The sequence below is a fragment of the Bos mutus genome, chromosome X (assembly GCF_027580195.1).
Source record: "Bos mutus isolate GX-2022 chromosome X, NWIPB_WYAK_1.1, whole genome shotgun sequence".
Classification (NCBI taxonomy): Eukaryota; Metazoa; Chordata; class Mammalia; order Artiodactyla; family Bovidae; genus Bos; species Bos mutus.
Window position 1 is genome coordinate 34,176,049 of NC_091646.1, and position 24,855 is coordinate 34,200,903.

Below are 24,855 nucleotides of genomic sequence, written 5' to 3' on the forward strand. Positions count from 1 at the left end.
TGTGGGCACGGTGCCCCCTCTCATATGCCCTCGGGCAGTGGCCACAACTGAAAACATGCTCTGGCTTCTGGCTTGTGCAAGCCTGCCCAGAGGCGACCCCAGCTACTCTCGTGGGTACCTCACTCCCTGGCCACTCGGGTCCTGGAGCCCCAAGACGCGGCAGCCCAGTGTCCTCTCGTCCCTCCATGTGGCATCCTGAGGGGCCCTGGCCAGGCGCGGGTCGGGGGCGTGAGGTCTTCCCACCAGAGGTACAGGCCTGGGGGCTGCCCAGGTGGGACCCCAGGGCTGCACGGCATGCCTGTGGCTCCCTGGGTCCATCTCTGCCTTGCTCCCTGGCTCCAACAAGTGCACATGTCCATGTGGGATGCACAGAGAGGTGTCCACCCTGGCCCTGCCCTCGGGGAATCTTCAAGTGGAAAGCAAAGGAACCCATGGCTCTAGTGGCCCAGGTCACACAGCCCTCCAAAGCCTGTGACCTTGGGGTGGTAGCCAAGGGACCAGGTTTTGAAGAATCCGGTCCCCCAAAACGGGGTGGGCAGGGGAACCTCCAGAGAGGGAGCAGGACACACTGGAGACCTCCGTGGCTGGTCTTGGCTGAAGACCAGCTGTGGGTGTGGAAGGCGAGGTGGGGCGAGGGGGCTTAGGTGATCAAGGAGCCCCCCAGAGCTTGCGGGCACGAATGTGGGGTTTCCGCAGAGGGTCATGGGCACTTTGGCTCTTTAGAGAGAACACGCTGATTGCTCCTGGGAGGGAATGGAGTCAGAATGGAATAGAGGGAGCTTGGTAGTAACTGGTCATCCCGAGATGGGACATACTTGGTTCTACATCCCTGTACCAAAAAATAGTTGGGAAGGTGGGGTGGGCATAGATGGTGGTGGGAGGGCAGGGGCACCTTTCCTGCAGGGGTCACGTGAGGGAGGAGAACAAGGCCTTGGGGTCCTCTTTTTAGCATGTGGCAGAAGTTCTGGCTGGGGGCTGGGCCAGGGCACCCAGGAGACTCACGGGGAAGGTGGGGCTGGGAACTGGGCATTTTCTAAAAAGACATGTTTGTGTTTTATTTCCAGATGTGATCCTCTAGCAAGCACATAAATACAGTGGGGGAGGGGGAAGGATTGCTATAAATTAGAAAGAAGCCCCCCAGCAGCGTGGCAAGGAGGGAGAGGGGGAGGCCCTCCCACTCTGTGCAGACCACGCCTCGGTCACAGGCTCCATCCAGGGCTCCATCCTTTGTCGAGTGCGGGAAGGCGCGGAGATGGTGGGTCCTGCTGCCGCCTGACTCACAGTTCGGTCACCTTGTTCTCCACCAGCGCGGCCATCTGCTGCAGGCGGCAGGCCAGTTGCATCTTCTGGCCCACAGGATCCTCCTCCAGGGCACCAATGATCTGCCAGGGCAGAGGAGGCCACCCAGCCTGAGGCCTTGGCCTCTGACCTGCCTCCATCTCAGTAGCAGGCTGGGAGCCAGACCTTCCTATCGAATCTTCCTCCATGAGGAAGCCGAGCCCCTTCCCCAGCCCCAGGCCCTTCCATTCCTCTGCCTACACTGGACCTGGACACTCCCGCCCCCAAGGGAGACTCCTGGGGCCTCCCTCTGGGCTCCAGAGGCATGCCCCTCTCCTCGGAGTGCCCCCAGGTCTCACCTGGTCATAGTACCTGTGGATGTGGGTGTAGAGTTCTTGCAGAGCTTGCAGGCAGTGGGGAGCCGAGGTGTAATTCTGGGGGAGGCACATGGTGGGTGAGGCTCCGGCCCAGACCTTGAGCCCCCAGCTTCCCCCTTCCCCTGTGTCCTCACCCCCGAGAGCTCAGTCAGAGCTGAATTCATCTCCTGGTAGCTCGCTGGAGGGCTCTGGCGGATATCAGAGTAGTATCTGCAAAAGGGCACAGAGTTAGAGGCAGGCAGCCCAGAAGGTCCCTAGTCCATGATGCCCAACACCTACCTCTCTACCATCTGCTTGTATCGAGGGATCTCCCGGGCGTAGAGCAGTTTGTTCACTGGGGAATCCTGCTCCGGGCGGGGTGGGCATAAGTGGGGAGGTACCCCCTCCTGGCCCCACGCCCCGTGGGGGCCAGCCCCACCCAGGGCTCAGTGCAGAGCCCCTGTGGCTACCCTCCCCCCAGGCCTTCTCTCCTCGGCCCTCACCCGGCCCACTTTATGCTCCGAGACTGTGCAGGAGTCCATGAAGGTCTGGGCGATGACGGCGAGGACTGCGTCCACGTTGTCTGACACCCGCACGTCAAAGATGAGCTGCGGGTTCTTCAAGGTGTTCACCCAGAACCGCAGCAACAGGCTGGAGACACAGGCCAGCCGTGGAGTGAGTCCCGGCCAGTCCAGCTCAGCTCCTCCACCTGGACCCCCATGGCCCTGAGCTGCCTGGGGAGCTGGTCATACCAGGGGGGGAGGGGGGCAGGGAGCGACTGGTCACCCAAGGTGATGGCCCCCAGGCCTGGGTTCCTGTCCTGGCCATGCTGGCAGTGTCCTGGTCTCTCTGGGACTCCTCTGCCCGGGGCCAGGCCGGCAGGTGACACACCTGTTCGTTTTCCAGATGTGCAAGGTCTCTGGGTCCTCAATGCTGTGCTTCTCCGCCAGCTCATCCAGGAAGTCAAACAAGTACTTGACGGCGATGGGCACGGGCCGGTTCACGCTGAGGATGGCTTGGAAGGCGTCATCCACAAACTTCTGCAGCGTGCCCTAGAAGGCAGGGGATGGGGCAGTTTTTGGGGGGGTCAAGGTGGGGGGGCCCTTCGAGCTGCGGCCAGCTCCATCGTCCCACAGCATCTCCCCAGGTCTGTCCAGGTGCCCTTGCTGAGCCTCCCCGGGAGCCCCACCTTCATGGACAGCAGGCGGGTGAGGTAGATCTCTGGGATGGCCTTGGCCCGTGCCCGCTCCCGGTCCCGGTCCCTCAGGCTGCTCCGCCGCGCCTTGGCTGCCTCAGGCTCCTCGGGGGCTTTCACCAGGTGCCACAGATGGACCCCACCCTCCTCGCTATCCTCCAGCATGGGGGTGTCTGAGGGTGCAGAAGCTGGGCCTCAGTCCTTGGTCCCCCTGCACCCATGCCACCAGCCGGGGAGCTCCAGCTCACACCCAGGAGCTCCCTGAAGGTGACATGCTGCCACCTTTGTCCACCCACGGGCCTGGGCCCAGTAGGGAGTCTTGGCTTCCCCACTGATGAGGTGTTGGGAGACCCAGGTAGGGCCGATGGCATGGCCTCGAGCTCCTGGGGGCCTGTGATCCCAGTGGGACCACACTCACTCTCCCCCGATGGGCAGCTGGGGGCCAGGCTCTGGGAGATGATGCCTCCTCCGTTGTGCAGCTGGGGGATGAGCCTCACCGTGGCTCCGTCTGGGACCTGGTGGGGAGGGGGGCAAAGGCTGGGCTCCTTCCCTTGCCAAGCCCGAGGCAGGGGGCCTGCCCCCCCAGACCCCACCTGCCAGGCACCTTGTAGTGTTGCAGGGTGTTGAGTCTCTTCCAGCGGTTCTGAGTCACCGATGTCACGTCCTCATCTGACAGGGTGAGGTGACCCGCCAGGCCTGAGCGCCACTCTGGGGGTGCGGGGAGGGGACCCGGGGGAGCCAGTGAGCCCACAGCCCATTCCTGTTGGACAGAGCCGAGCTGCCAGGGGCGAGGAGAGCCTGGGGCGGGCACTCACCGAGATCCAGGGTGTGCGCCGAGGGCCTCTGGGAGAACGGGGTGCCCTTGTAGATCTGATCCAACACCTTCTCCTTGACCTGAGTGATTGTGTCTGTGTCGAGCACCCGGGTGGGGATGTGCAGTGCTGTGTTGCTCCTTGATGGCCCGCCTGGCCCCGGGCTGGCCAGCACCATCAGCGTCAGGGCCCGGAATTCCACATCCTCCCGCAGCAGGCGGCTGTCGTTCAGGGTCCGTTTTGCCTTGCCTGTCACTGCGTCCACGGGGCCCTTGTCCACCTGGTACTGGATGGCCCGGAGGAGCATGTATATTGGTTCACCAGCCACTTCCTGCAAGCATCAATCCGGGGATCAGCCGGCTGCGTGAGCTCACAGGGGCAGCTGGCTGCGCGGAGCCAGGGCAGAGGGCGGCCCACGCCAGCAGGCTCGGCTTTGCACGCGGCCAGGGCAAAGGTTCACCACCTATCCCTTACCGACACCCTGCCCTTGTGCCCGACGCCCCCTTGGAGGGATCGGGCCACAGGTCAGGTAGGCCCGAGGCAGCAGCCCTGGCATGGGGTGAGGGGAGAGGGGCCCTCACCCTCAGGAAGGCGTAGAGGCATATGGACACCCAGTTGGTGAGCAGCTTCTCTGCCATGGTCTCTGTCCTGCATGGAGCGGGCCCCAGGTCAGAGGGGCTGTGCAGGGCCATCTTGTCCCCCACCCAAGGCCAGTGGCAGAGAACAGGCAGGGCTGACTTGCCCTACCAGTGGCTCGGGACCCAGCTGGCCGCCTGGGGCTCCCCAGGCCCACCCTGCCCAGAGCCATCCAGGGCCAACCTGCGCAGCATGAGCTTGGGGTTCTTGCGCACGTAATGGGAAGCTAGGTCACTGAGCAGCGTCCTCATGATCTCGGTCAGGTACTCGAGCTTGCTGTGCAGTGCCAGGGACAGCAGCGAGGCCACGTGGCAGCGGTCCCGCTGCGAGAAGCTGGGTTGCCCCTCCAGGGTGTGGATGAGCTAAGTGGGAGTGGCGGGGCACCAGCACTCATTCTGGGGAGCCCGGCAGCCCACATGGCCTCCCACCATGCAGCCCGTGTCTGCCGACCACCCAGCCTCCCTCTTCGCCCCAGGCCCCCCTCCAGCCTGCCCGCATGGCCCTCACGGTCAGGAGGAAGAGCTTGCTGTTGAGCAGGTTGGAGAGCTGCATGAGGCCCTGGTGCACGGGTGCGCGGCGACCCTCTTCACCCAGCCCCTCGACGGCCGGCTGCAGGGTGCCACCACTGCGCCCGGGGAAGAGGACCCGCTCGGTGTAGGTGCGGTAGTCCACAAAGGGGATCCCACTGGCCTCCAGGTCGCTGCTGAGGTCAGTCATCTCTGTCATCAGGTCTGCAGGCCAGGAGCCACCGGGGTCTGAGCTCGGGAGTGGCTCTGCCCGCGTCCCGCTCCCCCCGCCTGCCCACCCACCCCCGCCCCACCTGTGAACTCCTTGCGGCACTGGTCACCCACGCCGATCTCCAGGTTCTCCAGCTGCACCAGAACCTTCTGGTAGTCCCGCAGGGCTTGCTTGCTCTTGTGCCTGCCGCCGGGGGACCAAGCGTCAGCCACACAAGCCGGCCTGCCTGGGCCGAGACCCCCAAGCCCAGATGGCCGACTGTGGGGCACCCTTGCCATAAGTGAAGAGGGGACTGGACTGGACACTGGCGTGTATGTGATCCTCACCTGTACATGAGGGTCAGGAGGAGCACGGCAGTGATAAGCAGGGCTGCGCCCACGCCCAGGCCCACCTGGGCCTCCACGGGGAAGGCAGACAGCACGGGTTCCACCTCATACTGGACCGGGCCCAGCGCCAGGCGCACGTTGCCCATTTGCACCTGGGGGTGGTGGGAGGCACAGGATTCCTGAGCACTGGCTCTGATGGCTCCGGCCGCCCACCCCTGTGCCTGGGGTCCTAGCCTCACCACGAACTGCAGCAGGGTGCCTGAGCCATTGCTGGGCTGTGGGACCCGCGGGGGCGGCTCACAGTACAGGTGGGTGAGTGTCAGCGTCTTCACCAGGCACTCGCCGTCGCCAATGTGCACGTGGACTTCCTCCTTGCTGATGGCCAGGTTGAGGCCCTCGCCCTGGGAAGCCAATCACGGGCCTGAGTGGAGTCACTCAGCCTGTGTCTGCAGGTCCCCCCAGCCCCCCAGGACTGCTGGCTGAAACCCTGACCTCCACATCCAGGATGTGGCCTGGCTTGAGGCGGTAGGGGCGGGTGGGCCCCCCCTCATGATGGAGGGGGGCCAGCCGAGGGTTGGGCTGGTACAGGAAGTCCTGGCCCCCACTGGCACTGGCAAAGTCCACATGCATGTTATCCAGGCTGAAGAAGACCCGCCGGGGGCTCGCCGTGTCAGGCACCGCGGGGCTCCGGCAGAGGAGGAGGGTGGATGAGTTGATGGAGCACACGCTGGAGCACTAGGAGGGGGCAGGCCGAGGTGGGATGAGCTGGGGGCTCCCGGCCTGCCCCGATCCCTTGCTGAGCACAGGCTCACCTGCAGCCAGCCCCGCTCCAGCTGGGTACAGGCCTGGGGGGCCGCAGCCGGAACCTCACAGCCGCTCCTAGGGGTCAGGTCCTGGGACTGCAGCTTCACAGTGGTCCCCTCCGAGGTCTCCAGCCACACCGACAGCAGGGGCTGCTGTACAACGTCCAGGCCCGTGCCCCTAACTCGGATCAGCCGCCCGCCCCTGTGCCGGGATGGGACTCAGCACGGCCCGGGCAGCCCGGCCCCATCCTGCCACCCCACCCTGCTGGCAGGGTGCAAGTGCACCAGGTCCTCACCCCCGGAAGCTGACACTGGGCTCGGCTGCGACGAGCTGGGGGTTGGCAGTGTAGTGGAAGGGGCTGGTGAGCAGCAAGCGCTGGGCCTGGCCGAAGACCACTCGGACCACTGCATCTCCTGGGCTAGCCTGGGGCATGGTGTGGCACACGATGGCCTCAGGACACACCGGCTCTTGGCTGCAGGGTGGGGAGTGGTCTGGCACCTTGGGTTTGAGCCTCAGCCTGGCCAGCCCGCCAGAGACCCACTTTGCCTCCCCCACCAAGGGCAGAGACCCCCCACCACCACTGTACGCCAGGGGACTTGGGCCCGTTGGGAGCACCCCCAGCTGGTAGCAACCAGCTGGAAGCAGGAGCCACTTACATAGGGCAGGGCTGGCTGCCCACAAAGGCGCTGATGTTGCCTCCTGTCTGGAGGCGCTGTCCGTGGATGGTGAGCTGGGTTCCCCCTGCCTGGGGGCCCCTCTGGGGACTCAGGCTCAGCAGGACAGGGTCCTGGGAGACAGGGCAAGCTAGGGCAGGCATAGCCATCTGGCCTGGCATTTCCTCACCTTGGTTCCAGTCCCTAAAGCCCTGTGCCCCACTGCCATGCCCCACCAGGGGGTGCTCTGGTCCCCTCCCTGTGTCGTCTTGTCCTCAGCCCCAGCTCTAAGCCCTAAGATGCCGTCACCTCCTCGGGGACCTCCTCATCACCTCCTCGGGGGTGCTGTCTGTGCCAAGGGCTTCCTGGCTCCAGAAAGGGCCCCGGACAGGAGGACAGGAGGCTCAGGCTGGCACCTGGAGGCATCTCTGCTCTCCTGCATCCCTGTGCCCTCCTCACTCTCCCACCTTGGCCCCCAGCCCACCCCACACTCAGTGGCCAGAATGACCCCTCAGATCACATGGCTTCCTTCCTGGACAAGAGGCAACTCTTCCTGCTCCCCTCAGGTCAAGTTGGAAGTGCTCATCCAGACGTCACTAGCCTTCTGCCCCTTCTTGCTACAATCCCCTGGTATGGGCACACACCCTGGGCAGGCACTGACCTGGTAGGTGAAGTACTGGGTTGAGATGCCTGGGGGCCGCCCTTTGATGGCCACTTGGATCGGCCCCATGGTGCGGTTAGGGGCAGGCGATGTGACACACACGATCCTGGTGATGGAAAGCCCATGGCTGCTCAGGGGCTCTTGCCTGGCGGGAGCCATGGGGCATTTGCCAGCCGCTGCCCAAGGCCCAGCCCCCCTCTCTCTGGCTTATCATCCTTTGGTGCATCTGATCCCGGGCCCACGTGTCTTGGCTCCAAGCCTCCCTTCTTTCTGGGTGGCCAGTCTCTGCGGGCCTCCCTGGGATGGCATCCCTCTGCCCCTGGCTACCAGCATGCCTCACCGGGTTGAGATGCGGTAGAGAGATGGCTCAGGCCTGCAGGGCCGGCCAGCCACGCTCACAGCGTCCTGCACGTCGGCGAAGTCCCGGCCCAGGTTAGAGCCCTGGATGGTGAGAACCAATCCGCCCTCAGGGGGACCAGTCAGGGGCTCAACCTGTAACCGAGAAGGATGGTGAGGGAATGCCCTTGACCCACACCCACTGAGGGGGGGGGGTGGGCAGGGCTGCTAGGACCAAGAAAGTGGGGGCTAGGAGTTGAGGGGAGGAGGCGGGTGGCTAGGCCGTGGCGGGGGGGCGGTGGGTGCAGGTTCAGGGGCTCACAGTCTCAATCCTGGGTGTGGGACACAGCGTCTCCACGGCTCCAGGTGGGCATAGCGGCCCATAGCGACAGGCAGGCTGGCCGTGGCTGCACCACAGGCAGCCCAGACTCCCATTGGCTGCCTGGCAGTGGCTGCAGTCGGGGTGGCCCACAGCGCAGTCGTACAGGGTCACTGGTGGGGGGGTTTAGGAGGCATGGTGAGGCGCCCCCGCCGGCTACATGCCCTGCCCTGCCCGCCCCACCGCCCCCGAGCTGACCATGAAGACTGTGGGCATTGTCCAGCCGCTGGCCCTCGCCCCGGGTGACGTAGATGGGCACCGGGAGCTCCCGCTGGACCATGGAGGGCTGGAACTGGGAATGGAAGGGAGGGTCAGGCCCAACGCAACTCAGAACCTCCCAGGACCCCCGTCCGCCTCCTCCGGGAAGCTCTTCCCCACATGGATGCCCCCTCACCCCCGCCTGGTGCAGGGCACATCTCCCAGCCGTGGCCTGCCCAGAGCAGGCCTCATGGGTGTCAGTGGGTTAAAGCGGGCAAGCGAGCCCCCGAGGGCCTGGGACAAGCCCAGGCGGCAGAAGGTGTCCAGCGGCAAGTGAGACTGGGGGTTGGGCACCTGCCCACCTGCTGGGCCTGGCAGTGAATGAGGCCCGAGTCCCCAGCCACCTCCTCCAGGGATGCTGGCAGCCTCTGCAGTTGTCCGGGCAGCTCCAGCCAGCAGTGGTAGGAGGCAGGCAAGCCCTAGGGGATGTATGCCGTCAGCAGCCTGAACGCCATCATCTGCCCCCGGCCCCCACCTGCTGGAATGCTCACCTGGAAATGCTGAAGGTTCTGCACACGGAGGGCCAAACGGCTCTCCCAGCCCACTGGCACCAGGAGGGGGCCCACCAAGCCCTCGACCCGAGGACAAGCCCCCGGGCCACGCACCTGGATGTCCGCCTGGCCAGAGGAGACCGCTTAGTGCTTTGGAAGGCAAGGGGCCTGGGGGCAGGGGGTTGTGGGGCAGGGTGGATCCACTCACCTCTTGGGTGCTGTAGATGGTCCTCTCGCCCTCTGGACAGCGTTCTCCATACACACAGTGGCTGCTCTGGGGGCACCAGTGGCAGCGCCAGAGGCTGCCCACACAAGCACGGCACCTGGGAGGGCAGGGGGCTGCTGAGATGGGGCACTATCTAGGGTCCCCACCCCTACCCCGCAGCCAGGCTGGGCACTCACGGGGCAGCTGCCTCCAGGGCTGTGACTGCGCTGCAGTCATAGAAGGAGAAGTTGGTGGCAGCCACGGTCACGTCCTCGAACATCAGGGCCAGGGGCAAGGTGATGTGGTCTGGGAGGGGGATGGCAGCGGCAGGGCAGGTCAGGTGGCTCCTGCCTCTTCCAGTTCCTGCCCTCACCCCTCACCCCAGGGGCCCCTCACCTGTGCCTGGAGGGTTCAGTGGCAGCTGGTCCTGGGGAGGGGTGACGCAGGCCACCTGGGGCCCTTCCACGTGAGCCAAGCTGTCATAGTTGCCAAAGGCGCAATGGAAGTATTCGTCCGTGGCCAGGGTGGGCAGCCGGGGTACCGACAAGGTGACCTAGGGCACATGCAAGGAAACCCAGCAGGTGGGGGCCTTTGGAGGGGGCCACGGGACTGAGGCAGAGGGGTCCAGGCAGGGAAGGTGTGGGCAGAGGCAGAAGGAGAGAAGGAAAATGGGGCTCACCTGGCCCTGCTCCTGGCGGGGGTGGTGGGCCGGTAGCACGCTCTCAATGTGCAGACAGAGGCCGTCCGCGTACGTCCACAGCCACTGGTTGGGCTGGGTTGCCCGCCTGCATTGGCTCTTGCGGGTACACCTGGGGGGCAGAGGCCTGATGGGGCCTTGCGTGGGACTCAGGCTCCCTGGGTGATGGGCAGTGAGGGGCATGATATGGTCCAGGTGGAGCGCAGCAAGCGGGGGACAGGGAAAGGGACTCCGCTCAGACAGGAAGGGGCTGACCCCTCAGTGCCTGGGGGCTGACACACGGCCTTTGGCCGTGACTGTGAGTCGAGGGCTGCTGCTGCGGTGGAGACGAGCACACGGACCTGAGTGAGGGGCGCCATCAGGGACTGATTCCTTGGGCTGCCAGGTGGAGGGGAGCTGGAGTGGGCCAGGGGGCACCCGAGAGAGGCTGACAGAGGCCTTGCCCAGCCTGAGGCAGTGTTGACAAAGGGACACCAACCAGGCTGGGGGAGGTGGACTGACCTCCAGGCCCACCTAGAAGCACTGCAGACACAGTGTCCTGCCTCACCTGCCCTGCAGGACGCACCAGCCGCACAGAGGGTCCTGGGCCTGGAGGCAGCTGCTGCAGTCTGGGAGCTGTGGGCAGGCTGCCACGGGTACCCGGGCCACCTGGACAGGAGGCAGAGGGCAGAGGTGGTGGGTGCAGGGCCTCGGGCTTCGTCTGCCTGGGCCCCTGGGACAGCCCTCACCTGCTGGGACGTCAGCACGTAGAGGTGGCTGCCACTGCTGTCCACGAGCAGGTCGGGGCTGATGGCTGAGCCCGGGGTCCCCACTTGCTGTGAGTGGTACACCTGGCCTTGAGTGCCATTGAGAAAGACCTGGGGGAGTGGGGGACAAGGCCCGCTCTCAAGATGGCCACAAGCCGACCATTCGGGGCAGGTACTGTCATGGCTGGGGTTCTAGGGGAACCTCCTGGCCCACAGAGCCGGTTCCCATTCCCCCCAAGACAGGGCAGCTGGGCCAGGCCATTGCGGGTGAGGCAGGCCCCCGGGCATCCAGTGTGCCCAAGTAGCCTCCTTGATTGAGCCTTACCCAGCTAAGGGAGACATGCAGACCATGAGGAAGCAAGAGTCCCCTGTTACCAGCTGCAGCTGCCGCGGGACATCCCTAAGCTACACATCCAGAGGTGGAAGGAGACGGATGCTTCTGTGAGCCGTCCCAGGGTAGGAGGGCATCCAGTAGGGCCGCTGAGGCCAGTCCCGGCCTGGCAGCATAGAGGCTGGGCACTGGGGGGTCTGGCTGAGGGCCGCCTTGCCTTCCTCAGGCCCTTACTTTGTGCAGCTGGCCCCGGACATCCCCGAGGAAGGCGATCGTGTGTCCGTCCGCCTGGAGGGCCGCGACAGCACTGATGGAGTGTTTTAGCTGCAGCAGAGGCCCTGCCTCCACGGGCTGGCGGCCTGCGATGGGGCTGGGCGTGTGTTCATCGCCACAGGGGTATGACTCTGGGGAGTCCTGCAGAAATGAGGACGAGCGGGGAAGGAGTTAGTGCCCAGAAGAGGGAGGCCGGAGGTGCCTTCCCTGGGCCCTGGTCTGCAGTCCGTGGAAGAGGGCAAGGCAGCTGGTAGGACGTGCCCAAAGTCGCACCTAAGAGGGAGAGATGATGAGCCCGGAGACTTAGCCTAAGCTGGCCCTCCGTGTCATCCTCTAAAGCAGAGGTCACTGGTAATGGGGAAAGCATCCAGCCACCCTTGGCCAGACAGTGGCTGGATGGCTCAGAGAGTCCCTGGTGGCTCAGATAGTGAAAGTGTCTGCCTACAGTGCGGGAGACCTGGGTTGATCCCTGGGTTGGGAAGATTCCCTGGAGAAGGAAATGGCAATCCACTCCAGTATTCTTGCCTGGAAAAATCCCATGGACGGAGGAACTTGGTGGGCTACAGTCCATTGGGTCGCAAAGAGTCGGACACGACTGAGCGACTTCACTTTACCCTTGGCCAGGACCTGTGACAGCCGCAGCTCTGGGCTGGGAGATGATTCAGGTCCACAGAGGGCCAGGGCCAAGGAGGCAGGCTGGGATAAGATAAGGTTGCCAGATGCCAGCGTGCAGAGTCTCAGGGGACAAGTCAGGGGTGCGGCCTGGGCCCAGTCACTCACGGGCGGCAGGGTGACACAGCGCGACGTGACGCCATATTCCACGGTGGCTTCCTCGGTGCCGCTGGGGCCCCTGCCGCCTGCCGTGTAGCAGAGGCGCCGGGCTCGCTCCATGCTGGCATCCAGCTCGGCCAGGGGAAAGGCGCACAGGGCCGCCTGCACGCCCCTCAGGCCGGCGGCAAAGGCCCCCAGTAAGGCTCCTGGGGCAAGGGCAGCGGCCTGTACGAGCCCGTGGCCCCGGCAGCTGAGGGGCACTTCCACGTAGGAGTAGAGGTTGGCATCCCTCAGGCAGACCCGGGCCACATACGAGCGATACTCGGCCTGCGCCCGGTCCCCGCGGCGCCGAAAGACAAAGTAGGCCGACTGGGCGTCGGCGAGGGCCGCCACATAGCTGTTGTTGTAGTCGGAGAGGTCACCCACCACCAGGCGGCCCAGGCCCTCGCTGGAGAAGGGCTGTGGCCCAGCCAGCTGGCGCACCGTCAGGGGTGGCACACCTGCCGACAGCTTGCCTGCCAGGCCCCGGGCCACCAGCAGGAGGTCCCGGTCGGGTCCAGACACCACCAGGCCCACCGTGGGCACCCCCAGGGTGTTGGCGGCCACGAACTGCCCGTCGCCTGGGTCCTCAGCCCGGTAGAGGAGTTCTGCCACATCCTCCAGCCGGCGCTTCTCGCACACACCCTGCCGCACCTGCCCACAGGCCACCAGCTCCCGGGCCCGCCCGCTGACCAGCAGCAGCTGGTTGGTGTTGTCCGTGAGCTGGGCCTGCGGGCACTCGGCTGGGTCCCGGAAGGGCACGCAGTCAGGGCTGTCGAGGACGGGACCCGTGATGGCCACTGACTCCAGCTGCAGCTCGGGGCTAAGTTGGAAGAGGCGATTCACTGCACCCACGTAGAGCGCCCCCTGGCCCGGTGCCAGCGCCAAGTGGTGGAGGGTGGTGTTGGGTGCTGAGAAGTGGTGCGCCCCAGTTGGGGTGGGTGGCAGGCACAGCAGTGGCAGCATGAGCAGCAGGCGGGCACCCAGCAGATGCCGGGGTGCCATCTCGGGGCCCTGGGGGAGGCCAGGCAGGAGGGCGTAAGTCAGGGTGGCCATGGGAACTGAGTGCTGGGGGGCAGGAGGGACAGGCAGACAGAAAGGGAGGGAGAGAAAGGCGGAGAGACAGAAGCAGAAAGCTGGGGCAGACAGAAGCAAAGGGAGAGGAGAGAGAAAAAGTCCAAGCGACTGGGGGACCAAGAGAGGGATGGAGAGTCCCCAGGGATGACAGTGGGGTGCCCATGCATGTGTAAGGGAAGAACTTTCTTCATCTTCCACTTTATATGCAGATCCTACAAGGCCAAGAGAAGACCTGCAGAAGGACTGGGTCACCGAGAGAGGAGAGACCCCTGAAAGACCCTATAGACAGCAGGGGCCAGTGGCCAGGGCCAAGGCAGAGAACAGAGGGCTTGGGGGATAGAGGCGGGTGTGGCCCAGACTGAGCTGGGGGTGCTCAGTGCCGAGGCAGGGGAGGTGCAAGGGACCGAGAGACCACCCAGGGTTCAGGGATCAGGGGAGGCCAGTCCTTTGCTCCATGGCTCCAGCAGCCAGGGGTCCACCAGGGTCTGGCATGGAGAGTGTTGATGGGGATGGGGTATGAGAAGACAGGGCAGAGACTTCCTTGGTGGTCTGGTGGCTAAGACTCCATGCTCCCAATGTAGGGGCCCTGGGTTTGATCCCTGGTCAGGGAAATGGATCGCACATGCCACACGTAAGACCCAGCACAGCCAAATAATTAAATAGAAACTTAAAAAAGACAGGGCAGAGAGAAGACAGGCAGAAAGAGTGGGCCCAGGGGAGTGAGAGGAGCGCTTGAAGGAAAGCTCGAGCCAGGAGTCAGGCATCCCCACACCCCAGCCTGCAGCCATTTAGGGTCCAGACCGGAGGGACCCCCCCGCAAGCCCCCACCCTGCCCCGGCCCTGTAGGGGCCCAAGGTCAAGCCCGAAGCAGAAGGCTCTGAGTGGGGTCCCTGCTGTGCCTTCTAGCTCACCTCCTGGCCAGGGGCAATTAGCAGCCTTGCATGGTGCCCAGGTGGCAAGGTGACACGTCACGAGCCCCTGGGCCCATGACCTCCTGAGCCTCCCTCCTCCTGAGCCCGGAGGCAGAGCCCCAGAGACGGGGCAGAAAGCAGGTCCTGAGTTGTTGACTGAGGGTCCCACACTGTTGGGGGTGCGGGCAGGCATCAGCCAGGAGGGCACCCGCGGGCATTCCATAGCCAGCAGCTCCAGCTCCCATGGGTGTGCCAGCTGCCGGGAGAGCCCCCGAGGAAGGCCCCTGCGCCCTTATCTCAGGGGCACAGACAGGAAGGTCAGGCCTGCCTCAGGGACTGGGCCATTTCCTCTGGAGCCCGGTATCAGCGGCCGTGTCTGGGGCGGGTCTGAGGCTAGAGGGCCTGCAGCTGGAGGTGCTGGGCAGGGGACCCCTGGGCTCCAGGCTTTTCTGTGCTCGAGGGACTCGGGTACTTACCCTGGCAGACAGCAGCAGCAGAGGCATGTCCTGGGTGGCGTGGCAGACACCTCCTGGGTTCAACTGCCCCGGGGCAGTGGTGACGGACACAGGATGCCTGTAGGGAGCATTGTCCTGAGTGGGAGGGAGACAGTCGAGGCTTGGCCCCATTCACATTCACCCCGCAGGAGGAGGGGGCCAGGGCCTGGCAGGCGGGCTCCCCCACAGCTGGCAGCTTTGTCTGTGCCCCAACAATGTCCCTTCTGTCTGGAGGCCCAGGCCAGGGACCCACTCTCTGGTGTTCCTAGTCCCACATCCAAGCTGCCCTGACCCGGGGGCTCCCTGTCGCTTCCCACCCCCAGGGAGACACCCTCCTGGGGATCTGGAGACAAAGGGGGCAGAGTGCCTTCAGCCAGAAAAAATGAGACCCACACAGCCAGTTCTCCCATGCCCACCCGGTGCCAGCCACCAGGCTCCTCTCCGTGTGCCCCCAGGGGTCCCTGTGAAAGGCCTGGAGGAGGTCACGGAGCGCTGGCCCCCCCCGAGGGTCAGCCCCTGCATGGGCAGTCTCACCCTCTGCAGCCTTGGCGCCTGGCTGGAGGCAAGCCTTGGCCCTCAATGCCTGCCTTTGTTGCAGCCGGAGGCAGGGGAGAGGCCGGCCAAGGCAGCACCCCCTGCCGGGAGACCTCTCCCTATGCCCCCAACTCCCCACCCCCAGGGACTGGCAGAGTCGTGCCAGGTACAATCTGGTGCCAGTGGAGGGGGCCGTAGCCAAAAGGATGCACAGGAGCAGATGGGCACCTAGCCTTCAGCCTCGGGTGGGGACAAGACTACCAGCAGGTGGCCAGCTTCCCATGCCAGGCTCACATGGCCCCGTCTGCACACCGAGCCGACAGTGCTCAGGCCGTGGCTGTGGGGCGGGAACCAGTCAGGGTCCCCCTCTTGCCCACGGTGTGCAACCGCAGCAAGCTCCAGGGCCCAGTGGCAGTGGCAAGGCTGGCAGCCACCTGGCTGGGCCGGTTGGGTAGCTGTGGGGGTGGGCAGCAAGGTGGGCTGCTTCCCTACCACCCGTGCCCTGCCCCGTGGCCAGAGGCACCAAATCTCCCATTTGGGGCCATAATGGGAGTCTTACCACCCAGCTTTGGGGCCACCCCCCTGGCTGGGGTGGGGAGATCCATGCCCCCCACTCCCCCACCCTTGACCTGGAGGCCCCTGAACCCTGTGCCTGGCCAGCCCCGGCTCCTGCCTACCTGGGTGGGGCTCCTGGCTGGGGCCGAGAAGCAGCTGGCAGTGCCAGGAATGAGTCCCGGCCTCCCTCCCCACAATGCAATCGCGCCCAACCCGCCTCATCCCGGTGGCCCAGCCTGGGCAGTCCAGCCCCTCCGTGCCCGCCCCTTTGCCCAATGGCTCAGGGCAGGGCACTGCTGCCCTCTGCTGGCTTTGGTGGGCAGAGGTGCAGGGGCCGGCTGCTCACTTGCCCAGAGGAGATGGTGCCCTCCCATGGCGGGACTGGCAGGCATGCAGTCCATAGCCTGCCATGAAGTGCCTACTGAGTGCCAGATGTGACCCTGGCACTGGCACCGTTCAGAGACAAAGCCCACTGCCATCTGTCTCAAGACATTCCTGGATCTAAGAGGCATAACTACCTACCAGCGGATGAGACCTCAGCTCATCTGTGGACGGCACTGTGGATCACCAAGGACGGGGACTCAAGTCTACGGGTGCTCAGATCCTCTAGATGTACAAACTGGGTTTAGAAAAGGCAGAGGAACCAGAGATCAAATTGCCAACATTCATTGGATCACGGAGAGAGCAAGGAAATTCCAGAGAAGCATCTACTTCTGCTGCATTGACTACCTGAAAGCCTTTGACTGTGTGAATCACAACAAACTGTGGAAAATTCTTTAAGAGATGGGAATACCAGACCACCTTACCTGACTCCTGAGAAATCTGTATGCAGGTCAAGAAACAGCAGTTACAACCAGACATGGAACAACAGACTGGTTCCAAATTGGGAAAGGAGTACGTCAAGGCTGTATATTGTCACCCTGCTTATTTAATGTATATGCAGAAAGCATCATGCAGAATGCTGGGCTGGATGAAGCACAAGCTGGAATCAAGATTGCTGGGAGAAATATCAATAACCTCAGATACACAGATGACACCACCCTTATGGAAGAAAGTGGAGAGGAACTAAAGAGCTGCTTGATGAGACTGAAAGAGCAGAGTGAAAGCTGGCCTAAAACTCTACATTCAAAAAACTAAAGATCATGGCATCTGGTCCCATCACTTCATGGCAAATAGATGGGGAAACAATGGAAACAGTGACAGACTTTATTTTTGGGGGGCTCCAAAATCACTGCAGATGGTGACTGCAGCCATGAAATTAAAAGACACTTGCTCCTTGGAAGAAAAGCTATGAGAAACCTAGACAGCATATTAAAAAGCAGAGACATCACTTTGCCGACATACGTGCACATAGTCAAAGTTATGGCTTTTCCAGTAGTCATGTACGGATGTGAGTGTGGCTGTGGCTTAGTTGCACAGTCATGCCTGACTCTTTGCGACCCCGTGGACTATAGCCTGCCAGGCTCCTCTGTCCACAGGGATTCTCCAGGCAAGAATACTGGAGTGGGTTTCCATACCTTACTCCGGGGGATCTTCCCGACCCAGGGATTGAACCTAGGTCTCCTGCATTCAGGCGGATTCTTTACCGTCTGAGCCAGTTGGACCTTGGAAGGCTGAGCACCGAAAAATTGGTGGTTTCAAACTGTGTTGCTGGAAAAGACTCTTGAGAGTTCCCTGGACAGCAAGGAGATCAAACCAGTCAATCCTAAAGGAAATCAACCTTGAATATTCATTGGAAGGACTGATACTGAAGCTGAAGCTCCAATACTTTGGCCACATGATGCAAAGACCTGACTCCCTGGAAAAGACCCTGCTGCTGGGAAAGATTGAAGGCAGGAGGAGAAGGGGACAACAGAGTATGAGATGGTTGGATGGCATCACCGACTCAATGGACATGAGTTTGAGCCAGCTCCAGGAGTTGGTGATGGACAGGGAGGCCTGGCGTGCTGCAGTCCATGGGGTTGCAAAGAGTTGGACACGACTGAGTGACTGAACAATAGCAACAAGTGCATCATGGAGAGCTTCACAGAGGAAGTGAGGTTTCAGCTGACTTTGAACCACATGGTCTTACCCCTACTGTTGTCCTCCAGTGAACAAGGGCTAGTCTTAGTGTTTGCTGTATGTGAATTCATTCAGTCCTTCCAATGACCCTGGAGGGGGTTGCAGTTACTTCCCCTGGTTCACAGGTGGGGAAACTGAGGCAGGCGAGGTTAGGGAACTTGCACCAAGTCACATGGCTTGTAAGTGGCCAGGCCAAGAGTCAACCATGGGCCGCTGCCTTTAACTATCAGGCCCTGAGGCCCTGAAGCAGGAAGCAGGCATTGGGTGGGAGGGGAGAGGGGATCTGCCTGAGGCCAAGCCTGCAGTTGACACACCCACAGAGCATTTCCTCCAACCTTGAAATCAAGTTGGTTGAGGTGGTGAAGGCAGGAAAACCCAGGAGATCCCTAGAGAACAGGACTGCCAGTGGAGGGGAGGATGGGGTGGGGGGTCCACAAGGCAGAAGGAGGTGGCCAGTGGAGCCGGTGAGGTCTTAGCCTGAGAAGCTTGGCTTGGGGTGATGAACTCTGGGGGTGAGTGATGGTCACAAGAGGGAACTTGGGAGACCAGGGTGTCAGGGGAGGTGAGCCACCCAGAACCTGAAGGTCCAGCAGATTCAGAGCGTGGGTGCTCAATGAGTTGTTTTCATCTACACCTTTCATCTCCAAGGCGGAAGGCCAAATGCCCAAGAAGAGGCCTAGAATGGAAGGGCCTAGAAGGGTGGGATCTAGAATCTCTGGGCGGGGCAGGCTGCTGGCAGAGTGATGGGGCAAGGGTCTCTGGACACTAAGACTGGAAGCAGAGACAAAAAAAAATGCAGATGTCTCTGCGTTTCAAGACTGGAAGGACCGTCCTTCCCCCTGCCCATAGAAAGTTTTAGAATTTTCAAATCAGCTTGTCAAGTTCCAGAAAAAAACCGTTGGTACTTTTTTGAGCAGGTAAATGGAGATTTTGTTGAATTTTGAATCCCTTTCTAGACTAATCATCTCTAAAATATCGTTTCTCCATCTCTAAGCATGGCACCTCTCTCTACTTATTAATATCATTTGAGTACATTTTCCCCTAAGGACTTGCACATCTCATGTTAGATTTATTTATTATTTGATGCCATTAGAAATGGTATCTTTTTTTTAAAAAATCACTTTCTGATTGTGTTGCTGGTACATAGAAGCACAACTGGTTTTTAAAAAATTGAAGTTAGCTGATTTACAATATTGTGTTAGTTTCAGGTGTACAACAAAGGAAACACAGTGGACTTCGGTGTATGGATTTTGGTGGTTTTTTTGGCCACACAATGTGTCACGTGTGATCTTAGTTTCCTGACCAGGGATCGAACCCGGCACTGAAAGAGTGGAGTCTCAACCACTGGACCACCAGGGAAGTGGTTGCCTACTTCCGGTGTATGGATTTTGTATCAAGTAACTTCATAAATGCTTGCATGAAGTCTAATGATTCTTTCTGGATTCTTTTTTTGCGGACTCTTCTTGGTTTTCTACTTACACAGTCATACTTTCCACCAGGAATGAGTGTTTTGTTTTTTCTTTTTCAGTCTTTTTAAGTACAATTTCTTTTTCTCACTGTATTTCCCTAGACAGTACAAGGTTGAATGGAAGCAAAGAGAATATTATTAAGATTTTATCATTAATTATGATGCTTGCAGGGGGTGTTTATAGACACCTTTATGAGATTAAGGAAGTTCCCTTCCCATCCTAGTTTGCCATATGATGAATGTTATCAAATATTTTTCCTGAATGGACTGAGTCGATGGATGATAGAATTTTCCTCCTTGCATCAGTTAATATGGTAAATTATGTTAATTGATTTTGTAATTTTAAACCCCTCTTTCAAAGAAATGCTTACTCTTGTGCTTCTCGGACTAAACTCAAGTTTGTCATGGTATATTGGTGGATTGGTTTTGTTGCTGTTTTTGGAGAATTTCCTCTTTTTCTGTTCCCTGGAACAAATTATCTAATTACAAGGGTTATCAGTTCCTTGAAGGCTTGATAGAATTCATCTATAAAATGATCTAGGCCTTCCTTGTTTTTGCAGCCACCAGCCCCTCTATCCATACATTTTAAATTACCAATGTCTTTAATAACTGTGGGACTGTTCAGGTTTTCTGTTTCTTTTTGAGTCAATTTTTTGTATTGTGGTAAAAGAATGCATAGTATAAAGTTTACCATCTTAACCATTTTTGTTTACGTATCAGTAGTGTTAAGTATACTCACATTGTTATGAAACAGATTTCCAGAACTTTTTCATCTTGCAAAACTGAAATACTATATCCATTAAACACATCTCCTTTTCCCCAGCCCCTGGCACCCACCATTATACTTTCTGTGTCTATGAATCTGACTACTCTAGGTACCTCACATAGGTGCATATGTGCTAAGTCACTTCAGTCATGTCCGATTCTTTGCAACCCCAAGGACTATAGTCCACCAGGCTCCTCTGTCCATGGGACTCTCCAGGCAATAATACTGGAATGGGTTGCCATTTCCTTCTCCAAGGGATCTTCCCGACCCAGGGATCAAACCTATGTTTCCTGTGGCTCCTGTATTGCAGGCAGATTCTTTACCTATGAACTACTGAGGAAGCCCTCACATAGATGGAATCGTGTGACTCTTTTGTGACTGGCTTATTTCACATAACATAATGTCATCAAGGTCTACCCATGTTATAGCATCTGGTTGGATTCCCTTCCATTTTGTGTGTAGACCACATTGTGTTCATCTATTCATCTGTCAGTGGACATTCAGCTTGCTTCTGCCTCTTGGCTATTGTGAATAGCACATGGATATGTATATGGGTCTACTTTCAGTTCTTTTGGATATATACTCAGAAGTGGGAATGCTGATGGTAGTTCTGTTTGCTTTTTTGGAGAACTTCCAGACCATTTTTTTATGGCAGCTAGCACCACTTTACAATCCCACCAACAGTGTGCAAGGCTTCTAATTTTTCTACGTTCTTGCCACTATTTGATGTTTTCTGTGTTTTTTAAAGTAGTAACCATTCTAATGGGTGTGAAGTATTTTATTGTGGTTTTGACTTACATTTTTTGATGATTAGTGATGTTGAGTATGTTTTAATAGGCTTGTTGGCCATTTGTGTATCATCTCTGGAGAAATGTCTATTCAAGTCCTTTGCACATTTTTTAATCAGGTAATTTGATCTGTTGTTGTTGAGTTGTCAGAGTTCTTTGTGTATTCTAAATATTAACCCTTTATCAGCTATATGACATAAATATTTTCTCTCATTTTGTAGGAGGCCATTTTATTCAGTTCATTGTATCTTGTTACTACACATATGTCCCCAGTGTCAACTGGAGGGCAACATTACCAATGACTCTGAAGCCCTCGTATACCCTCCTCCTCCCTTGACAGAGGCAAGCACTATCCTTACTTTTCTTTGTACTTGGCACAAATATGGATAATCCTTAAACAATATACATAGTTTGGTTTTATACTTTTGGAATTTATATAAATGGAGTCATACTGGATGTATTTTTCTGTAACTTGTTGCTTTAGTGACATGTTTTTTTTTTTTTTTTCTTGGCTTTTGCCTATTATAAATAAGGCAGCTATGAATGACCTGTACACATAATCTGGTGTATTTGCAAAAGACCTTCTATAGGATACACTCAGGAGTGACACTGTCAGGTTGTAAATATGTACATCTTTGATTCCACTGGGGTTTAGTTGCTAAGTCGTGTCCAACCCTTGCAACCCCATGGACTGTAGCCCGCCAGGCTCCTCTGTCCATGAGATTTTCCAGGCAATTCTACTAGATAATGCCAAATTGTTTTCCAGAGTGATTGTACTAGTTTATATCTCCCCCACAGTGTATGAGTTCTTGCTACTCCAGATCACTGCTAACACATGGCATTGTCTGACTTTTTGTTGTTGTTCAGTTGCTAAGTCTTGATTCTTTGTGACCCCATGGACTGCAGCACGCCAGGCTTCCCTGTCCTTCACTATCTTCCTGAGTGTGCTCAAACTCATGTCCAGTGAGTCAGTGATGCTATCCAACCATCTCATCCTCTGTCACCCCCTTCTCTTTTGTCTTTTTCATTTCTATCAATCAGTGCATGGGACTAAAATGATATCTCACTGTGGCTTTTTTTTTTTTTTTTTTTGACCATGCTTTATGGCATATGGGATCTTACTTCCCTGAGCAGGGACTAAACCCACACTGCCTGCATTGGAAGTGTAGTCTTAACCACTGGGCCCCTAAGGAAGTCTTCACTGTGACTTTATTTTTTTTTAATATAAATTTATTTATTTTAATTGGAGGTTAATTACTTTACAATATTGTATTGGTTTTGCCATACATCAACATGAATCTGCCACGGGTGTACATGTGTTCCCCATCCTGTACCCCTCTCCCACCTCCCTCCCCGTACCATCCCTCTGGGTCATCCCAGTGCACCAGCCCCAAGCATCCTGTATCCTGCATTGAACCTGGACTGGTGATTCGTTTCACATATGATATTATACATGTTTCAATGCCATTCTCCCAAATCATCCCACCCTTGCCCTCTCCCACAGAGTCCAAAAGACTGTTCTATACATCTGTGTCTCTTTTGCTGTCTCGCATACAGGGTTATCGTTACCATCTCTCTAATTCCATATATCACTGTGACTTTAATTTGCATTTCCACAGACCTTCTTTTCTAACTCACGAGAGAGTAAAGTCAGCTCTTCTGCATGAGGTGGGACAAAGATGTGAGAATCTAGCAGCTTTATATATACATATACGTGTATATATATATATATGTATATATATAATTTATGTATATAATTGAAATACATGTGATCTAGTAGCCTCTTACACAGACTCTCAATAGATCCTCCTGTTCCCCACCCCAGCACACATACACACACACACACGCACACACACACACACATACACACAGTATTTCTTCTGAGTTATCTGGTGCTTCCAATTCTTGTGGAAACCAGCCTCTGCTGCCGGCTGCCTCTCAATGCTGTTTTCAACAAAACCAAAGGTTGGTACTTTGAAATTAGTTCTGCTTTCTCAAAACACTGCAGAAGTGATGGTAAGGGGATGACAAGTGAAAAAAGGAATAAATGTACCACAGAAAAGGAGTACCTTTCAGGGGCTACACAGGTGTCCACGCTTCCATGCTTTATCCAGAGCCTCTCATTACATTGGCAAGGGATGTGGCAGCTGTGATTCTACCTCTTTTCCCTCCTGACATCATTTATTTGGATACCCTGTCCTTTCATTCTTGCCAGTGAAAGTGAAACTCACTCAGTTGTGTCTGACTCTTTGCGACCCCATGGACTATACAGTCCATGGAATTCTCCAGGCCAGAATACTGGAGTGGATAGCCTTTCCCTTCTCCAGGGGATCTTCCCAACCCAGGGATCAGACCCAGGTCTCCCACATTGCAGGCGGATTCTTTACCAGCTGAGCCACCAGGGAAGCCCGTCTTTCTTGACAGAGCCTTATTTATGTTACTAATTTCAGAGAAATTTTAGTTTTATCTTTGTTTTTTCTCAATTTCATCAACTTCTACTGTCTTTGTGAGTTCCTTCTTTCAGCTTTCTTTGAGTTTATTCTACTGCGGTTTTTCTGACTTCCTGTGTCGGGGTTCAGCTCCCTCAGCTTAAAGCTGGACGTTTTCTCATAAGTCCTACTTGAGCTACATGCCGCACGTCTTCATTGTCGTTCAGTTCTAACGTCTTTTAGATTTTCATTATCATTCTTCTGGACCAATTAATTATTCAGAAGTGTATTTGTAAATATAACTATGTAAATTTAAAATTTCAAATGTGGGAGGACTTCATTTTAGCTTTATCATCCATTTATGGGTTTATTCTATTGCAGTTTGAACATGCTCTGTGTGATACTCATTCTAGTATTTGTTGAGATTTGTTTTGTGGCTGAGAACACGGTGGGTTTTAGTAAGTGTTCAAGGTGAACTTGAAGTGTGTACTCCCTAGTTTTCGTGTATCTGTTAATCAAGCTTGTTCAATTGGTGCTACATTCTTCCCCCTTTTGTCTGCTTGAGCTACCAATTGGAGTGAGGGGTAGTGTGACTTATTGTGGTGAATTTACTAATTTATTAATTTTTCCTTTTCCTACTACTTTTTGTTTGATGTACATTTGAGGCTCTGTCTTTAGGCAGCTACACACACACCTTCAGAATGGTTCAGTTCAGTTCAATCGCTCAGTCGTGTCCGACTCTTTGCAACCCCATGAATCGCAGCACGCCAGGCCTTCCCTGTCCATCACAAACTCCGCTTCTCAATGGATTACTTCTTTAATCATTGGGCAGCAACCTCTTGTATTTCTAGTAATGATTTGTGCCCTGAGGTCTACTTTGTCTAAACTTAACTTCTGTCCATTAACTTCCTTTTGAGTGATATTCACTGGGTATGTCTCTTTCTATCGATATCAGTTAGGGTTTGGTGGCAGACCACAGAACCATTCTAGCTTTGTAAGTTGAAAAAAAAAAAAAGGATTTATTATCAAGTAGGGACAACTTGCATAATCTTTGCAAGAGACGGGAATGACTCCTAAACCTCTGAATTGCTAGTTCTCCCAGGATCAGGAACAACTCCTAACCTCAAATCTCAGATAAAATGCAATCTGCCTCCTGTTTCCCAGATAAGAGACCAAGGCACCTCCTGACCACGCTGCTTCTCTGCTGGCCAACGCCCCCTCAGAGGACCTCCAGCCTGGAGCTCTCAGCCAGCTGCACCCTCCTAGTGCCAACTGCCTGCTCATCACTTCCACTCGTGCCTTCTGCTGGGGCTGCAGGCCCGGGGCCAGCAAGCAGTCATTGGGCAGAGTACCTTCTCTTTGACCTGTCCTTTCTTCAACAGGTGCCACCACCCACCCGGCCACCCAACCATCACCTTGAGTCTCACCCCACCCCTTTCCTGCCCTGGAGTTTGAGCTGTGCCCCCAACCATCCGTTTCTTTCTTTTTGGCTGCCCTGCATGGCATGCACATGCGAGATCTTAAGTTCTCCCAAGCAGGAATTGAACCCGGGCCCTCTGCTGTGGAAGTGCAGAGCCTTCACCACCGGACTGCCAGGGAAGTCCCCCTGTTGACTTCTAATTACTCTCTAATCCATCTGGGGTTTCAGGCCTCAGCACATCCGGCCCGGGTTGTCAAGCCGTATGCTCCTTGTCTATGTCTCTCTGTATCACTTCACCTATTATCCATCCATCCACCCATCATCATCATCAATCTATCATCTCTATTATTTATCGGTCATCCATCAC

At 57.4% G+C, this 24,855-nt stretch overlaps 1 protein-coding gene across 2 annotated transcripts; it reads right to left on the reverse strand.

The window, feature by feature from the left end:
* Positions 1 to 1,046: 1,046 nt before the first annotated feature.
* PLXNB3 (plexin B3) lies at positions 1,047 to 15,744 on the reverse strand. Of its 2 annotated transcripts, XM_070366036.1 has the most exons (36): positions 15,679 to 15,744; positions 14,450 to 14,546; positions 11,956 to 12,999; positions 11,137 to 11,316; positions 10,554 to 10,682; positions 10,373 to 10,473; positions 9,808 to 9,937; positions 9,525 to 9,681; positions 9,326 to 9,434; positions 9,132 to 9,246; positions 8,924 to 9,049; positions 8,735 to 8,851; positions 8,373 to 8,466; positions 8,118 to 8,287; positions 7,800 to 7,951; positions 7,460 to 7,565; positions 6,802 to 6,932; positions 6,441 to 6,617; positions 6,154 to 6,346; positions 5,834 to 6,076; positions 5,581 to 5,742; positions 5,342 to 5,493; positions 5,098 to 5,198; positions 4,785 to 5,008; positions 4,461 to 4,639; positions 4,223 to 4,289; positions 3,645 to 3,972; positions 3,434 to 3,537; positions 3,248 to 3,344; positions 2,824 to 3,002; positions 2,526 to 2,686; positions 2,138 to 2,285; positions 1,935 to 1,999; positions 1,790 to 1,865; positions 1,638 to 1,712; positions 1,047 to 1,382 (listed from the first exon to the last, which is right to left on the reverse strand). In XM_070366036.1, exons 2-36 carry the CDS (start codon positions 14,474 to 14,476, stop codon positions 1,278 to 1,280), a joined length of 5,724 nt encoding a protein of 1,907 aa, XP_070222137.1. In that variant the 5' UTR covers positions 14,477 to 14,546; positions 15,679 to 15,744; the 3' UTR covers positions 1,047 to 1,277. The 2 variants fall into 2 exon arrangements, with proteins under 2 accessions (XP_070222137.1, XP_070222136.1); XM_070366035.1 differs by lacking the exon at positions 15,679 to 15,744 and having other exon boundaries at positions 14,450 to 14,629.
* Positions 15,745 to 24,855: the final 9,111 nt, after the last annotated feature.